This window comes from Staurois parvus, unplaced genomic scaffold (assembly GCF_062004578.1).
Source record: "Staurois parvus isolate SC_StPar_1 unplaced genomic scaffold, SC_StPar_1.0 ptg001079l, whole genome shotgun sequence".
In the NCBI taxonomy this organism is placed as follows: Eukaryota; Metazoa; Chordata; class Amphibia; order Anura; family Ranidae; genus Staurois; species Staurois parvus.
The window spans coordinates 278,881-297,614 of NW_028318875.1; the positions used below are offsets into that span (position 1 = coordinate 278,881).

The 18,734-nt window shown below is 44.6% G+C and overlaps 2 protein-coding genes across 6 annotated transcripts in view; both read left to right on the plus strand.

Moving 5' to 3' along the window:
* The window catches only part of LOC149440471 (uncharacterized), a 66,842-nt gene that overhangs the window by 42,492 nt on the left and 5,616 nt on the right, over positions 1 to 18,734 (plus strand). For 2 of the 5 annotated variants that reach the window (XM_089658556.1, XM_089658554.1), the window contains one exon: positions 18,442 to 18,641. In XM_089658556.1, coding sequence (XP_089514682.1) covers positions 18,442 to 18,641 — 200 coding nt within the window. Of the gene's footprint in view, positions 1 to 17,254; positions 17,372 to 18,089; positions 18,224 to 18,339; positions 18,642 to 18,734 lie in introns of those variants that run through there. The other 3 variants (XM_089658555.1, XM_089658557.1, XM_089658558.1) reach the window with 3 other exon arrangements.
* Positions 282 to 12,942, plus strand: LOC149440474 (uncharacterized). Its single transcript, XM_089658509.1, is given in 11 exon segments — positions 282 to 296; positions 358 to 501; positions 955 to 1,685; positions 1,687 to 2,471; positions 2,567 to 2,866; positions 2,916 to 3,151; positions 5,824 to 5,937; positions 9,650 to 9,749; positions 9,866 to 9,963; positions 10,079 to 10,220; positions 11,398 to 12,942. Coding segments are annotated over 11 exon segments (3,765 nt in total). The 3' UTR covers positions 12,498 to 12,942.

Sequence of the window (18,734 nt, forward strand, 5' to 3'; positions counted from 1 at the left end):
GTTTTGAGAATGTTCCTTTTTATCATTCTCTGGTTTTAGGTGGAAGAACTCACAAGAGAGATGTCCCCGTCCTCTGTATTCCCGGGATTCCACACAGGAAGATCACACCATCCCTCACCATCATCAGGTAGATGGATCCAGTCATGGGAACCCACCAGGGAGATATCCCCATCCTCTGTATTCCTGGGATTCCACACGGGAAGGTCACATCATCCCTCACCATCATCAGGTAGGAGGAGTTGGAGCATCTATGACTTAAAAATTATTCCAAACTGTATGAGATGATCATCTCTGAGGTCTCCAGGTATGAGTGCTTATGTTTTGAGGATGGTCCTTTTTATCATTCTGTGGTTTTAGGGTGAGGAACTCATTGATACAAAAGCTGAGGTGAAGAAGGAAGAAGAAGAAACATATGTGATGGGTGATCAGCAATTTACAAAGAAGGAGGATGAGGTTATGGATCCCATTAAAGAGGAGGAATCTTCTCTGTACATCAGCCAAGTGAGTAATTATAACCCATCCAAGTTTTATCTCCTAATAAAACATCAAAACAAGCTGAATGACTGGTACCTGTCTCCTGGATGCAAGTCTGAATGGAAAATGCGTGTTGCCTGGCTGTGCAGGACAATAGGGAGTGGGGGACCCAAATCTTCAGTAACTCCTAAGGAGGTAGTGCTACACATGCACTAATTATTATGTGCAACCCTTTGGTGATATCAGAAGTTGCACCCAAGACCCATCTACTTCTGTACACCATGAATGGCATTTCTTCGTCCTTCAGTAGGTTGTAATTTTTTCATGAAATGAGGTGGAAGAAGGTCCATCGCTATTCTTCGCCAAATCAAAGTCATCAATGCACAACTACTGTTTCCTATTATGGTTTGGGTGTACCGTCCATCTAGTCTGGTTCGTATTGGTTGTTCGCTGTTATGATTGCACCCAATTCAATGCCAGAGCTCTGAGAACATTTTGAATGCTGATCTGATATATATGACTCCTGAGTACAAAGATTATAAAAACAAACATAACGTATTGAAAATGTTCCTTCCAACAGATGGACAGTATTGTTCAGAGATCAATACACGTGAGGGACGTCTTACTACATCTCCAGGTTGCACTGCAGAAGACGGTGACATTGGACAATCTCCTACAAAACCATCACTTTACTGGATGGTAAGACCAATGAATCGTTCTCATCCCGAAGTATCTTCTGATAAATCCCATACTAGGACTTCAGATGTCCATCTAAGATCAATGGATCCTTCTAATCCTGAGGAATTCTCTGATAGATCCTATACTATGACTTCAGATGTCCATCCAAGATCAATAGATCATTCTGATCCTGAGGAATCTTCTGATAACTCCCGTTTTATGACTTCAGATGTCCATCTAAGATCAATGGATCCTTCTGATCCTGAGGAATCTTCTGATAACTCCCGTTTTATGACTTCAGATGTCCATCTAAGATCAATGGATCCTTCTGATCCCGAGGAATCTTCTGATAGATTCCATATTATGACTTCAGATGTCCATCTAAGATCAATGGATCCTTCTAATCCTGAGGAATCTTCTGATAAATCCCATACTATGACTTCAGATGTCCACCTAAGTTCTCACTGTGCTGACAGATCAACAGATCCATCCAATCTCCAGAAATCCTCTCCAAGCCATGAAGGAGCTCACACGGGGGAGCTCATTGCCATGTTTGGTGTGCGGAAAAACATTCACTATTAAAACCGCACTTACTAACCACTTGAAATCTCACAAGGCTGAGCGTCCTTATTCATGTTTTGAGAGCGGAAAATGTTTCCGTAAGAAACAAAGACTTCTTAGACACCAGAAAATTCACACGGGTGAGCGTCCCCTTTCCTGTTCGCGGTGCGGAAAATGTTTTCCCAATAGAGAAATCCTTGTTAGACACCAGATAATTCATTCGAGCGAGCGTCCCTATTGCTGTTCAAAGTGCGGAAAATGTTTTACTAAAAAGGGAGGCCTTCATAGATACGAGAGAACTCATATGGGTGAACATCCCTATTCCTGTTTAGAGAAATCTCCTTCTAGTAATGGAGCCCTTCACCAACATCTGAGAATTCATACATGCGAGCGCCCCTTTTCCTGTTTAGAGTGCGGAAAATGTTTTTCCACCCACGGAAACCTTCTTAGTCACCAGCGAATCCACACTGGCGAGCGTCCCTTTTGCTGTTCAGAGTGCGGAAAATGTTTTTCTGAAAGAGGAAGCCTTAACAAACACCAGAGAACTCATATGGGTGAACTTCCCTTTTCCTGTTTAGAGTCCGGGAAATCTGTTTCCACTAAAGAAGCCCTTCGTCAACATCAGAGAACTCATACAGGCGAGCGCCCCTTTTCCTGTATAGAGTGCGGAAAATGTTTTTCTGGCCAAGGAAACCTTCTTAAGCACTGGCGAGTCCATACGGGAGATCGGCCCTTTTCCTGTTTGGAGTGCGGAAAAAGTTATTGACACCAGACAAATCTTCGCAGACACCAAAAAAAGGGACACTGCTGACCGACCATATTTATGTTCGAAGTGCGGAAAATGTTTTCCCAGGAAATAACCCCTTCTTCTTCTTATTCATTTTAAGAGTGCCGGAAATCATTCTCTCGGGCAGGAGAAAAGTCACTCAGGTGAGCGTCCCATGTGGAGCGTGTGGGAAATGTTTCAAGACAAAAGGAGCCCTTGTTAGACACCAGAGAATTCCTTCAGGTGTGTGCTTCTGTTCATGTTCAGCATGCGAGAAATGTTTCAACACAAAAGGAGCCCTTGTTAGACCCCAGATAATTATTTCAGGTGAGTTTCCGTATTCATGTTCAGCGTGCGGGAAATGTTTCAAGACAAAAAGGAACCCTTGTTAGACACCAGGGAATTATTTCAGGCGAGCTTCCTTATTCATGTTCAGTGTGCGGGAAATGTTTCAAGACAAAAGGAGCCCTTGTTAGACAACTGAGAATGATCTCAGGTGAGCTTCCTTATTCATGTTCAGCGTGCGGGAAATGTTTCAAGACAAAAGGAGCCCTTGTTAGACACCAGAGAATTATCTCAGGTGAGCTTCCTTATTCATGGTCATCATGCGGGAAATGTTCTTATTCGTGTTCGGAGTGTTGGAAATCTTTTGCTCAGAAAGGACTCCAAACGGTGGGAGGAGCCTCCTATAACTGCGATCTAATCTGGGCGGGGTCATAAAGAATCGAGTCTGTTGTATACTGAAGATAATATCCGTCCCATAAATGCAATGAAAGAGAAATCCGGGACGCACCTCCCCCCGTAGTTCCAGCGTCACATCCGTATTACATCTCCGAAATACTCCTGTACAGGTATGAACACTGTAAGTGGGCGGAGTTACGTGTATTTGAGGTTCTATAGAAAATGAACCTGCAAAGCTCAACAAGAAACATCTGAACAAAATGTACGGACGTGTGAGACTTCATTTTCCATCACACTGATGGCGGTAAATGTAGAGGACTCCAAAGAAAGGAAGATGGTGGCGGACTGATGTAGGCACCGCACATGTCCGTTAGGCACTGCTCTCGATCTGCAGTTGCGCATGCTTGTCAGGTATTTATTTGGTACTTTTCTAGGAGTAATGCATAAAAAAATGAATACAAATGTCCAATGAGATTTGAAAATTCCAGTCACATGGCTAAAATAACGATCCTTATATTAAAGCTTTGTAACTGTTCCGTTTGTTTTGCATTCTTTTATAAATTATACAACTCTGATCAATTTGTTGTTTTTCATTTTTATTTTTTGCATTGTCTGGATGTGATGTGAGGTATAAATCTGTGTCTGAAATCTTCGATGTAACATAAAAGAGGAATGGACCACCCGGCAGTCTGTCAGGACCTGGATCACCTGCTGGTGGCACTGTGATTCCCAGAGAAGGTTGTAGTTCCGGTGCCGGAAGGGCACAGGATACAGGGAAGGAGTGAGATCAGGGTCCAGATCAGAAGAAATTGCATGCAGTCTCTGGCAGTAGAGTCAAACATTTAAGCGAACGGCACTAGTAGGGGAGGACCTAAATACCCTCCCAGCAGCCAGCATCAGGTGGAAACTGATTACTCATATCTGCTGGCTGTTGGGAGGGTATTTAGGTCCTCCTCTACTAGTGCCTCTCACTCCAGTGTTTTAATCTGATACTGGCAGCTGGGAGGGTATGTAGGTCAGGGCACCTGATGCTGGCAGCTGGGAGGGTATTTAGGTCAGGGAGAGGATCAGAATAAATGGCACGCAGGCTCTGGCAGCAGAGCAAAACACTGGAATGAGGGGAGGACCTAACTACGCTCCCAGCAGCCAGCAGATACGAGTAATCAGTTTCCACCTGATGCTGGCTGCTGGGAGAGTATTTAGGTCAGGGAGAGGATCAGAATAAATGGCACGCAGGCTCTGGCAGCAGAGCAAAACATTGGAGTGAGGGGAGGACCTAAATACCCTCCCAACAGCCAGCAGATATAAGTAATCAGTTTCCACCCGATGTTGGCTGCTGGGATAGTATTTTGGTCAGGGAGAGGATCAGAATAAATGGCACACAGGCTCTGGCAGCAGAGCAAAACACTGGAGTGAGAGGCACTAGTAGGGGAGGACCTAAATACCCTCCCAACAGCCAGCATATATGAGTAATCAGTTTGCACCTGATGCTGGCTGCTGGGAGAGTATTTAGGTCAGGGAGAGGATCAGAATAAATGGCACGCAGGCTCTGGCAGCATAGAAAAACATTGGTGTGAGAGGCACTAGTAGGGGAGGGACCTAAATACCCTCCCAACAGCCAGCATATATGAGTAATCAGTTTCCACCTGATGCTGGCTGCTGGGAGAGTATTTAGGTCCCTCCCTACTAGTGCCTCTCGCTCCATTGTTTTGCTCTGCTGCCTGAGACCTCATGCCATTTATTCTGTTCTTGACCCTGATCCCCCTATACTTAAAAAGCCCTCACTGGACCCCACCAGCCTGAACAATCTCCCTGCTCCTGTTTAACTCTTAGAACACTTAGTCTACAATCGTCTGAGCTCCTACCTTTATGACAACTTTTCTGACAACTTACAGTTTGGCTTTCGCTTGCTACACTCCACCGAAACCGCCCTACTGAAAGTCACTAATGATTTACTAAATGCTAAACCCTACAGCCACTACTCCGTACTAATGCCAACCAATGACCACTACTCCATACTCATACAACCAATGGCCACTACTCCTTACTCATCCCAACCAATGGCCACTACTCCGAACTAATGCCAACCAATGGCCACTACTCCGTACTCATCCCAACCAATGGCCACTACTCCGTACTCATCCCAACCAATGGCCACTACTCCATACTCATCCCAAGCAATGGCCACTACTCCGTACTAATGCCAACCAATGGCCACTACTCCATACTCATCCCAACCAATGGCCACTACTCCGTACTCATCCCAACCAATGGCCACTACTCCGTACTCATCCCAACCAATGGCCACTACTCCTTACTCATCCCAACCAATGGCCACTACTCCGTACTCTTACTACTTGACCTCTCTGTGGCTTTTGACATGGTTGACCATCCCCTTCTCCTCAAAAAACTCCACTCTCTTGGCCTCCGAAACTCTGCTCTCTCCTGGTTCTCCTACCTATTGCGGTGCTCCTTCAGTGTTACCTATAACTCTGTCTCCTCCTCTCCACTCCCTCTTTTTGTAGGGGTCCCTCAAGGTTCTGTACTTGGACCCCTTCTTTTCTCCATCTACACCTCCTCCTTTGGTCACTTGATAAACTCCCATGGCTTTCAATACCATCTCTATGTTCTCTACTCCTCACCTCACTCCTTTGGTCTCCTAGGGGCTAGCCTTCTACCCACTGATTATGGCCCATAGAGAGAGGAGACCATTCTCTATTAGTGGACAACAACTGGTTGGGTATGTCACAACTGCCATGGTCAGGGATGTAGTCAAGGTGAGCCAGGGACATATACAGCGAGAAAGCAGCTTGGTCAGGAGGCAAGCTGGGTTCGGTACCAGCTTAGCAGGCAGAGCGAGGTCCAGAAGCAAGCCAAGTTCAGCACCAGGAGATCAGGCGGAGAGTAGTCCAAGGCAAGCCAGGGTCATAATCCAGAATCTAAAGAGCAAGGTCAGGAACAAGTTTAGACTCTTCCTTGGTTCTGATGTCTCTCCTGTCACCAGGGAAGCCCAGGAGGAAGGACTACTCCTTGGCATTGAGCCACACTCATTGGAGGAGGTGATGTGGAAGGGGGGATGGAATAAGAGGATTCATGCTGGGGAGCAATTTTGGAGAGCAATGATTTGTTCTAGAAGGGGGAGGCTTGGGAGGAGGATTTGTGCTGGGAGGGGGTTTTGGAGGAAGGGAAAGGAGAGGATTTATACCAGAAGGGGATACTTGGGGTGTGTGTGTGTTGGGGGGGGGGGTTGTGTATGAAGGGGAGATTTGTGCTATGAGGGGTGATTGGGGGAAAGAATATCTGTACTGGAACTGCCAATGTGGGTAGGAGGGTTGGTGATGGAAGGGGAAGTGGATTTGTGCTGGGAGAGAGATTAGAAGAAGGAATGGGGGGAATTTGTGCTAGAAGGAGGAATTGAGGAGGGGGGGTACCATTGGGGCCACAAGTGGGGACATATTTTTTTCTGGAAGGAGGAATTTGTGCTGGAGGGGGGGGGGGGGGCGGGCAAAGATTCATGCTGGGAAAGGTGAGCATGGAGATTGGGGCTAGATTTTGATGGAAGAGATGGAATTTTTGCTGAAAGGTAAAGTGGTGAGGGGGGGAACATTGTTTATGGGGGGAATTTTGCACCTCTTGACCCCTGTGTGGGGGGACATTATTTGTTCTGGAAGGAGGTGGAAGATTTCACCGGGATGGGGGGGGGGGTAATTTGTGAAAGGGTGAGCATGCAGATGGGAGAGGGGATTTTGCTAACAGGATACAAGGGGAATTTGGCCAATATGGACCTCAGCACTGTGCTTTACACACTCCCTAACCCCTGCACTCTTCATCTTATACTCCTGCCCCCCCCCTTCTCCAGGGAAAGAGGACCCCACCCTGCAGGAGAAAATAGTGTGTGAAGAGGGCAGAGTATGTGCAGTGGGTGAACTTAATATGCTTCCCAGGTTGTGTTTTATATGTAATTTCTAATCAGACAATTTAGTTACGTCTATTATTTAGCGTTTTTCCGTGGTGCATTTCAGTCATTTTCTCCCTGAGATGTCCTTCATTCTTAAGTTCTAAGTTTGGGAGGTTTCTGATGGTATGTAGCAGGAAAAAGTTGTATACTTTTTTAACCCTCTCGAGCTCAGCAGTGGGTGGTGCCCAATGGCTCATGAAAATCCTTTACCACGGGGTCTTCAGGGTTCCACCCCCTAAGATGGCCCTCTGCTAGTTTTTTGCCATTTAGAACCCTCTAAAGACAGCCCACCCTGGCTTGACCAAGATCCCATGGCATATCAGACTCATCATCCCCTGCTAGGGACTCCACATATACCAAGAGCACAGGAAAGTTCCATACAAAGTTCAAATAAACAAGGTTCCATACATTTGGCCACTCCTCTAGTCATGGAACAATAGCTTGGTAATGTAGCACAAACAGAGTTACACAAAAGTCTTTAAAGAAAGACCTGTGTCCTGCCCTACTGGAAGTCCAGAAATCCCTTAGCATAAGGTATGCCTCCCATCCTACCTTGTTTTATCCTCACTCTACTATTTTGCTCAGCCTCTGTGTGGAGAGGTAGCCATATGAAAGATCGATCTCTATTCCTGAACATGGTGTTATGTTCCCACAAAATGAGGAGGAGATACTGGACACCATATGAAAGATTCATCCCCATTCCTCAATATAACGTCATGTTCCCAACAAGTGAGGAGGAGATACTGGACACCATATGAAAGGTCCATCTCCATTCCTCAATAGAACGTCATGTCCCCAACAAATGAGGAGGAGATACTGTACACCATATGGAAGGTCCATCTCTGTTCCTCAATAGAACGTCATGTTCCTAACAAATGAGAAGGAGATACTGTACACCATATAGAAGGTCCATCTCCGCTCCTCATTATAACGTCATGTTCCCAACAAAACGAGGAGATACTGGACACCATATGAAAGGTCCATCTCCTTTCCTCAATATAACGTCATGTTCCCAACAAATGAGGAGGAGATACTTGACACCATATGAAAGATCTATCTGCATTCCTCAATATAACATCATGTTCCCAACAAATGAGGAGGAGATACTGGACACCATATGAAAGGTCCATCTCCATTCCTCAATATAACGTCATGTTCCCAACAAATGAGGAGGAGATACTGGACACCATATGGAAGGTCCATCTCCATTCCTCAATATAACGTCATGGTCCCAACAAACGCATAGGAGATACTGGACAACATAACATAAGATGCAGTTATTAAAACTACCTCAAGATGGCATTGAATGCACAGACAGGAAGTGATATAACAAAGGAACAGGAAGTGATGTAAGAAAAAGAAAAGACGTTCTATAAGGTAAAAATAGGAAGTTTTGTGAGAAAAAAAAGAGCGAGGTTGAGCAGAGACAACTCTGGATTATGCTGGAGGAGGTAATATTATTATTTACACCCACTAACCCCCCATCATGTCCATCATTTAGTACAATTTATCCAACCGTCCATCCAGAGCCTCTGGTTTATAGACCGGATACGTCCTAAATATAGAACCATTTATCCAACCGTCCATCCAGAGCTTCTGGTTTATAGACCGGATACGTCCTAAATATAGAACCATTTATCCAACCGTCCATCCAGAGCCTCTGGTTTATAGACCGGATACCTCCTAAATATAGAACCATTTATCCAACCGTCCATCCAGAGCCTCTGGTTTATAGACCGGATACGTCCTAAATATAGAACCATTTATCCAACCGTCCATCCAGAGCCTCTGGTTTATAGACCGGATACGTCCTAAATATAGAACCATTTATCCAACCGTCCATCCAGAGCCTCTGGTTTATAGACCGGATACGTCCTAAATACAGAACCATTTATCCAACCGTCCATCCAGAGCCTTTGGTTTATAGACCGGATACGTCCTAAATATAGAACCATTTATCCAACCATCCATCCAGAGCCTCTGGTTTATAGACCTGATACGTCCTAAATATAGAGCCATTTATCCAACCGTCCATCCAGAGCCTCTGGTTTATAGACCGGATACGTCCTAAATATAGAACCATTTATCCAACCGTCCATCCAGAGCCTCTGGTTTATAGACCGGATACATCCTAAATATAGAGCCATTTATCCAACCGTCCATCCAGAGCCTCTGGTTTATAGACCGGATACGTCCTAAATATAGAACCATTTATCCAAATCACATGACCACATAGATAGGGACCACCGCATATTTCTATACCTTGGGAATTTTGGAATTCTTGCAATACGTGTTCAAGTGGACTAACTGCTTCAAAGTCATCCCTTTCTGGCCAGTCCTGACTCAGAATCCAAATGCATATCTGCTTACAGCATACTTTAATGGACTTATAGTGCTAATATTGGGCAGACATACTGTAGTTGGAGGGTATTAAATCTGACCAGAGAGGTGAGGAGGATTCTGGGAATGTACTTAATGATAATTTAATTGTGCACAGGATTAATGAAGTAGTGAAGAGGACATCTGCATAGTTAAAAACCAACTGCCAATCCCATGGTCCATCTTTAGAAGGACACAAGGATCTCTACAAGGACGTCATGATGGACAATCAGCCGCCCCTCACATCACCGGGTAAGAGGAGACTTTATTGGAAAGGGGAGAGCAGTACAGAGACTCCACCTAGATCCCCCATCATCTGATAAACACATAGAAACAATGGATTCAGTCAGTGTGTGTGTTTCCTACAGATGGATCCAGTCATGGGAACCCACCAGAGAGATGTCCCCGTCCTCTGTATTCCTGGGATTCCACACAGGAAGGTCACACCATCCCTCACCATCATCAGGTAGGTGAAGTCGGAGATCTGCAACTCAAAAATTATTCCAAACTGAGATTATCATCTCTGAGGTCTCCAGTTATTCGTTTTGAGACTGTTCCTTTTTATCATTCTCTGGTTTTAGGTCGAGGAACTGATTGATACAAAAGCCAAGGTGAAGAAGATAGAAAAAGAGACATATGTGATGGGTGATCAGCAGTGTAAAAAGGAAGATGAGGTTATGGATACCATTAAAGAGGAGGAAGCTTCTCTGTACATCAACACAAGTAAGTAATGAGCTGAACGTCATCCCTACTGTCCAATATATGAAAGATGAATCTCCATTCCTTAATATAACATCATGTTCCCAACAAACGAGGAGATACTGGACACCATATGAAAGGTCCATCTCCATTCCTCAATATAACGTCATGTGCCCAACAAATGAGGAGGAGATACTGGACACCATATGAAAGGTCCATCTCCGTTCCTCAATATAACATCCCGTTCCCAACAAATGAGGAGGAGATACTGGACACCATATGAAAGGTCGATCTCCATTCCTCAATATAATGTCACGTTCCCAACAAATGAGGAGGAGATACTGGACACCATATGAAAGGTCCATCTCCGTTCCTCAATATAACGTCACGTTCCCAACAAATAAGGAGGGGATGCTGGACACCATATGAAAGGTCCATCTCCATTCCTCATTTTAACTTCATGTTCCCAACAAATGAAGAGGAGGTACTGGACACCATATGAAAGTTCCACCTCCATTCCCCATTTTAACTTCATGTTCCCAACAAATGAAGAGGAGGTACTGGACACCATATGAAAGGTCCACCTCCATTCCTCATTTTAACTTCATGTTCCCAACAAACGAGGAGGAGATACTGGACACCATATGAAAGGTCCATCTCCATTCCTCAATATAACGTCATGTTCCCAACAAATGAGGAGGAGATACTGGACACCATATGAAAGGTCCATCTCCATTCCTCAATATAACGTCCCGTTCCCAACAAATGAGGAGGAGGTACTGGACACCATATGAAAGGTCCACCTCCATTCCTCATTTTAACTTCATGTTCCCAACAAACGAGGAGGAGATACTGGACACCGTATGAAAGGTCCACTGTCTCAAACCATCTACTGTAGAAGGTCCACAGTCCCAGAAACTTTCCTGTTGTCCATTCACTAAATATTATGTGCAACCCTTTGGTGAAATCAGAAGTTGAACCCGAGACCCATCTACTTCTGTACATCATGAACGGCATTTCTTCGTTCTTCAGTATGTTGTCCATCTGGCCTGGTTTGTATTGGTCGTTCAGTGTTATGATTGCACCCAATTCAATGCCAGAGCTCTGAGAATGTTGTGACTTCTGACCTGATATATATGACTCCTGAATACAAGGCGTATAAAAAAAAAACATAACATATTGAAAACTTTCCTTCCAACAGATGGACAGTATTGTTCAGAGATCAATACACGTGAAGGACGTCTTACTGCATCTCCAGGTTACCCTGCTGAAGACGGTGATATTGGACAATCTCCTCCAAAAGTAACACTTTACTGGATGGTAAGACCAATGAATCGTTCTCATCCTGAGGAATCTTCTGATAGATCCCATACTATGACTTCAGATGTCCATCTAAGATCATTGGAACCTTCTAATCCCGAGGATTCTTCTTCAAGCTATGAAGAAGCTCACACAGGTGGGAGCTCATTGCCATGTTTGGTGTGCGGGAAAACGTTCACCAAGAAAACCGCACTTTCTAACCATTTGAAATCTCATAAGGCTGAGCGTCCTTATTCATGTTTTGAGTGCGGGAAATGTTTCCCTAAGAAACAAAAACTTCTTAGACACCAGAAAATTCACACGGGTGAGCGTCCCTTTTCCTGTTCACAGTGCGGAAAATGTTTTCCTAATAAAGAAATCCTTGTTACACACCAGATAATTCATACGAGCGAGCGTCCCTATCGCTGTTCAGAGTGCGGAAAATGTTTTACTAAAAAGGGAGGCCTTCATAAACACCAGAGAACTCATACGGGTGAACGTCCCTATTCCTGTTTAGAGTGCGGGAAATCTCTTTCTAGTAATGGAGCCCTTCATCAACATCTGAGAATTCATACGGGCGAGCGCCCCTTTTCCTGTTCAGAGTGCGGAAAATGTTTTTCTAGCCATGGAAACTTTCTTAGTCACCAGAGAATTCACACTGGCGAGCGTCCCTTTTCCTGTTTGGAGTGCGGAAAATGTTTTTCTGAAAAAGGAAGCCTTAACAAACACCAGAGGATTCATACAGGCGAGCGTCCCTATTCCTGTTCAGAGTGCGGGAAATCTCTTTCTACTAAAGGAGCTCTTCGTCAACATCAGAGGATTCATACGGGTGAGCGCCCCTTTTCCTGTTTAGAATGCGGAAAATGTTTTTCTGACCAAGGAAACCTTCTTAAGCACCAGAGAGTTCATACGGGCGAGCGGCCTTTTTCCTGTTTGGAGTGCGGCAAAAGGTATTGTGACCAGACAAACCTTCGCAGACACCAAAAAAAAGGACACTGCTGACCGACCATATTTATGTTCAAAGTGCGGAAAATATTTTCCCAAGAAATAAACCCTTCCTTCAGGTGTGCATCCTTATATCGTTCTCTCTAGAAGGAGAAATGTCGCTCAGGCGCCCATCCCTGTTCATGCTGAGCGTGCGGGAAATTTTTCAAGACAAAAGGAGCCCTTGTTAGGCTCCAGAGAATTATCTCAGGTGAGCTTCCTTATGCATGTCCAGTGTGTGGGAAATGTTTCATTAAAAAAAAAGAAACCCTTGTTACCCACTAGAAAAGTCACAGGTGAGCGTTCTTATTCATGTTCAGCATGCGGGAAATGTTTCAACACAAAAGCAGCCCTTGTTAGACCCTTCCATATGTATAAAGCTTTGTGAATTGAGCCTCGTATGTTGTATTTCAATGTTCAGTTTGCTTTCGCATTTATAAATATTAAAACTCTCTGCATCTGATGTCTTTCATTTTATTTTTTGCATTGTCTGGATGTGATGTGAGGTATAATTTGTGTGTGAAATCAATCGATGTTACCTAACAGAAGAATGGACCACCAGGTCAGGTGTCAGGACCTGGATCACCTGCTGGTGGCGTATACTTCCCTGTAGTTCTGGTGGCCGTAGGGCACTGGATGCAGGGCAGGAGTAAGATCAGGGACAGGATCATAATAAAGGGCAGGCTTTGGCAACATCAGAGCAAAACACTGGAGTGAGAGGCACTTGTAGGTGAGGGACCTAAATACCCGTCAAGCAGCCAGCATCAGATGGAAACTGATTACTGGGATCTGCTATCAGAGCCAAGGAAGAGTCCAAAGGAAGGGGGATCCAGGATTGGGATCGGGAACAAGAGGAGCAGATAAGAGATAGTAGAGCACCGGATACTGGGTTGGAGGAAGATCAGGGTCAGAATAACTGGCACACAGTCTCTGGCAGCAGAGCCAAACACTGAAATGAGAGGCACTAGTAGGTGAGGACCTAAATACCCTCCCAGCAGATATGAGTAATCAGTTTGCACCTGATGCTGGCTGCTGGGAGGGTATTTAGGTCCTCCTTTACTAGTGCCTCTTGTTCCAGTGTTTGGCTCTGCTGCTGGAGACATTCTGATCCTGACCCTGATCTTCCTCCAACCCAGCATCCTGTGCCCTACTATCTCTTATCTGCTCCTCTTGTTCCCGATCCCAGTCCTGGATCCCCCTTACTTTGGACTCTTCCTTGGCTCTGATAGCAGTTCCCAGTAATCAGTTTGCACCTGATGGTGGCTGCTGGGAGGGTATTTAGGTCTCTCTAGTGCCTCTCATTCCAGTGTTTTTCCCTGCTGCCCAAGACTGCATTCGATTTATTCTGACCCTGATCTTCCTCCTGGTCCTGCATCCTGTGTCCTATTATCTCTTATCTGCTCCTCTTGTTCCCGATCCCAGTCCTGGATCCCCCTTCATATCTCTTCCCTGAGTCTCCATTTTACCGGTCTCAGTCTCCTAAGTGTAGCTACACAGATCTGGCCAAACCTCCTGCAGATCCCTGACATGGGGAAAAATGATGAAACAATGTAGTCTGCAAAATATCTATATATATATATATATATATATATATATACAGTCAGGTCCATAAATATTGGGACATCGACACAATTCTAACATTTTTGGCTCTATACACCACCACAATGGATTTGAAATGAAACGAACAAGATGTGCTTTAACTGCAGACTGTCAGCTTTAATTTGAGAGTATTTACATCCAAATCAGGTGAACGGTGTAGGAATTACAACAGTATGTGCCTCCCACTTGTTAAGGGACCAAAAGTAATGGGACAATTGGCTTCTCAGATGTTCCATGGCCAGGTGTGTGTTATTCCCTCATTATCCCAATTACAATGAGCAGATAAAAGGTCCAGAGTTCATTTCAAGTGTGCTATTTGCATTTGGAATCTGTTGCTGTCAACTCTCAAGATGAGATCCAAAGAGCTGTCACTATCAGTGAAGCAAGCCATCATTAGGCTGAAAAAACAAAACAAACCCATCAGAGAGATAGCAAAAACATTAGGCGTGGCCAAAACAACTGTTTGGAACATTCTTAAAAAGAAGGAACGCACCGGTGAGCTCAGCAACACCAAAAGACCCGGAAGACCACGGAAAACAACTGTGGTGGATGACCAAAAATTCTTTCCCTGTTGAAGAAAACACCCTTCACAACAGTTGGCCAGATCAAGAACACTCTCCAGAAGGTAGGTGTATGTGTGTCAAAGTCAACAATCAAGAGAAGACTTCATCATAGTGAGTACAGAGGGTTCACCACAAGATGTAAACCATTGGTGAGCCTCAAAAACAGGAAGGCCAGATTAGACTTTGCCAAATGACATCTAAAAAAGCCTTCACAGTTCTGGAACAACATCCTATGGACAAATGAGACCAAGATCAACTTGTACCAGAGTGATGGGAAGAGAAGAGTATGGAGAAGGAAAGGAACTGCTCATGATCCTAAGCATACCACCTCATCAGTGAAGCATGGTGGTGGTAGTGTCATGGCGTGGGCATGTATGGCTGCCAATGGAACTGGTTCTCTTGTATTTATTGATGAGTGTGACTGCTGACAAAAGCAGCAGGATGAATTCTGAAGTGTTTCGGGCAATATTATCTGCTCATATTCAGCCAAATGCTTCAGAACTCATTGGACGCCGCTTCACAGTGCAGATGGACAATGACCCAAAGCATACTGCAAAAGCAACCAAAGAGTTTTTTAAGGGAAAGAAGTGGAATGTTATGCAATGGCCAAGTCAATCACCTGACCTGAATCCGATTGAGCATGCATTTCACTTGCTGAAGACAAAACTGAAGGGAAAATGCCCCAAGAACAAGCAGGAACTGAAGACAGTTGCAGTAGAGGCCTGGCAGAGCATCACCAGGGATGAAACCCAGTATCTGGGGATGTCTATGTGTTCCAGACTTCAGGCTGTAATTGACTGCAAAGGATTTGCAACCAAGTATTAAAAAGTGAAAGTTTGATTTATGATTATTATTCTGTCCCATTACTTTTGGTCCCTTAACAAGTGGGAGGCACATATGCAAACTGTTGTAATTCCTACACCGTTCACCTGATTTGGATGTAAATACCCTCAAATTAAAGCTGACAGTCTGCAGTTAACGCACATCTTGTTCGTTTCATTTCAAATCCATTGTGGTGGTGTATAGAGCCAAATATGTTAGAATTGTGTCCATGTCCCAATATTTATGGACCTGACTGTATATCACAAGGCGGTGATGTCATTCATCCCAACTGTCCCAGATTCTGCTGGCCTGTCCCCAGATTTCAACAAAATCCCAGGATCTGCAGTTCTGGAGCCCAGTACCAGAACAAGGTTGGGCACTTGAATCCAAAAATGAACCTTGTAGGGACACACTGGCACCTAGATTGTTTCCTGTTGTAGGGAGCCACGGGTCCCTGACCCTACGATCACCCATCCTACACCAGCTGGGACCTCTCCCCGATGGCTGTCTGTCACAATGATATAGGGTCAGAGCCGAGGAAAGGTTCCTTTAGACTCTTCCTTAGCTTTGATGTCTCTCCTGTCACCAGGGAAGCTCAGGAGGAAGGACTACCCCTTGGCATTGAGCCACACTTATTGGAGGAGGTGATGTGGAAGGGGGGATGGAATAAGAGGATTCGTGTTGGGGAGCAATTTTTTGGGGGAATGATTTGTTCTTGAAGGGGGAGGCTTGGGAGGAGGATTTGTGCTGGGAGGGGGATTTGGAGGAAGGGAATGGAGAGAATTTATACCAGAAGGGGAAAATTGGGGGGGTTGTGCTCGAAGGAAAGATTGTTGCTGTGAGGGGTGATTGGTGGCAAGAAGATTTGTACTGGAAGGCCAATTAGGGTAGGAAGATTTGTGCTGGAAGGGGTGAGTGTGCAGATTGGTGCAGGGTTTTTTTTGAAGGGAGAGAGGGGGTTTTGCTAAAAGGGTAAAGTGCGGAGAACATTGCTTTGTCATGATCCCAACAAATGAGGAGGAGATACTGGACACCATATGAAAGGTCCATCTTCATTCCTGAATATAGCGTCATGTTCCCAACAAATGAGATACTGGACACCATATGAAAGGTCCATCTCCATTCCTCAATATAAAATCATGTTCCCGACAAATGAGGAGGAGATACTGGACACCATATTAAAGGTCCGTCTCCATTCCTCAATATAACGTCATGTTCCCAACCAATGAGGAGGAGATACTGGACACCATATGAAAGGTCCATCTTCATTCCTCAATATAACGTCATGTTCCCGACAAATGAGGAGATACTGTACACCATATGAAAGGTCCATCTCCATTCCTCAGTATAACGTCATGTTCCCAACAAATGAGGAGGAGATACTGGACACCATATGAAAGGTCCATCTCCATTCCTCAGTATAACGTCATGTTCCCAACAAATGAGGAGGAGATACTGGACACCATATGAAAGGTCCATCTCCATTCCTCAATATAACGTCATGTTCCCAACAAATGAGGAGATACTGGACACCATATGAAAGGTCCATCTCCATTCCTCAATAGAACGTCATGTTCCCAACAAATGAGGAGGAGATACTGGACACCATATGAAAGGTCCATCTCTATTCCTCAATATAACGTCATGTTCCCAACAAATGAAGAGGAGATACTGGACACTATATGGAAGGTCCATCTCCATTCCTCAATAGAACGTCATGTTCCCAACAAATGAGACACTGGACAACATAACGTAGGATGTAGTTATTAAAACTACCTCAAGATGGCGATATCACTTAGAATGCTCAAACAGGAAGTGACTTAAGGCAAAGACAAGGCGTTTCTATAAGGTAAAAACAGGACGTTTTGTGAGAAAAAAGCGAGGTGGAAAGAAGACAACACAAAGGAGGTAATAAGATATTATTTTCTATTTACACCCAGTAACCTCCCATCATGTCAGTCATTTAGAACCATTTATCCAACCGTCCATCCAGAGCCTCTGGTTTATAGACCGGATACGTCCTAAATATAGAACCATTTATCCAACCGTCCATCCAGAGCCTCTGGTTTATAGACCGGATACGTCCTAAATATAGAACCATTTATCCAACCGTCCATCCAGAGCCTCTGGTTTATAGACCGGATACGTCCTAAATATAGAGACATTTATCCAAATCACATGACCATATAGATTAAGACCACCATCAAGTAAATTAAATATTACAAATATTCTAGATTTATGCTCTGCACACAGGGAATTCTTGCAGTATATGCTAAAACTGGCCAACTGCATCAGAGAAATCCCTCTCTGGCCAGTCCTGACTCTACTCACAATGCAAATACAGATCTGCTTACAGCATACTTTAATAGACATATAGTGCTGATATGGGGCAGACGGACACAGATGGAGGGTATTAAACCTGACCAGGTAGGTGAGGAGGATTCTTGGAGGTCACATGACATCACTCTCATCTCTATTAATAAAACATATACCTGACCGGAGAGGTGAGGAGGATTCTGGGAGGTCACATGACATCACTCTCATCTCTATTAATAAAACATATACCTGACTGGAGAGGTGAGGAGGATTCTGGGAATGTACTTAATGATAATTTAATTGTGTATAGGATTAATGAAGTATTGAAGAGGACATCTGAACAGTTGATAACCAATTGCCAATCCCATGATCCATCTTTAGAAGGACACAAGGATCTCTACAAGGACGTCATGATGGACAATCAGCCGCCCCTCACATCACCGGGTAAGAGGAGACTTTATTGGAAAGGAGAGAGGAGTACGGAGGATCCACCTAGATCCCCCATCATCTGATAAACACATAGAAACAATGGATTCAGTCAGTGTGTGTGTTTCCTACAGATGGATCCAATCATGGGAACCCACCAGAGAGATGTCCCCGTCCTCTGTATTCCCAGGATTCCACACAGGAAGGTCACACCATCCCTCACCATCATCAGGTAGATGGATCCAGTAATGGGAACCCACCAGAGAGATGTCCCCGTCCTCTGTATTCCCAGGATTCCACACAGGAAGGTCACACCATCCCTCACCATCATCAAGTAGATGGATCCAGTAATGGGAACCCACCAGAGAGATGTCCCCGTCCTCTGTATTCCTGGGATTCCACACAGGAAGGTCACACCATCCCTCACCATCATCAGGTAGGTAAAGTTGGAGCATCTATGACTTAAAAATTATTCCAACCTGAGATAATCTTCTCTGAGGTCTCGGGTATTAGTGCTTATGTTTTGAGG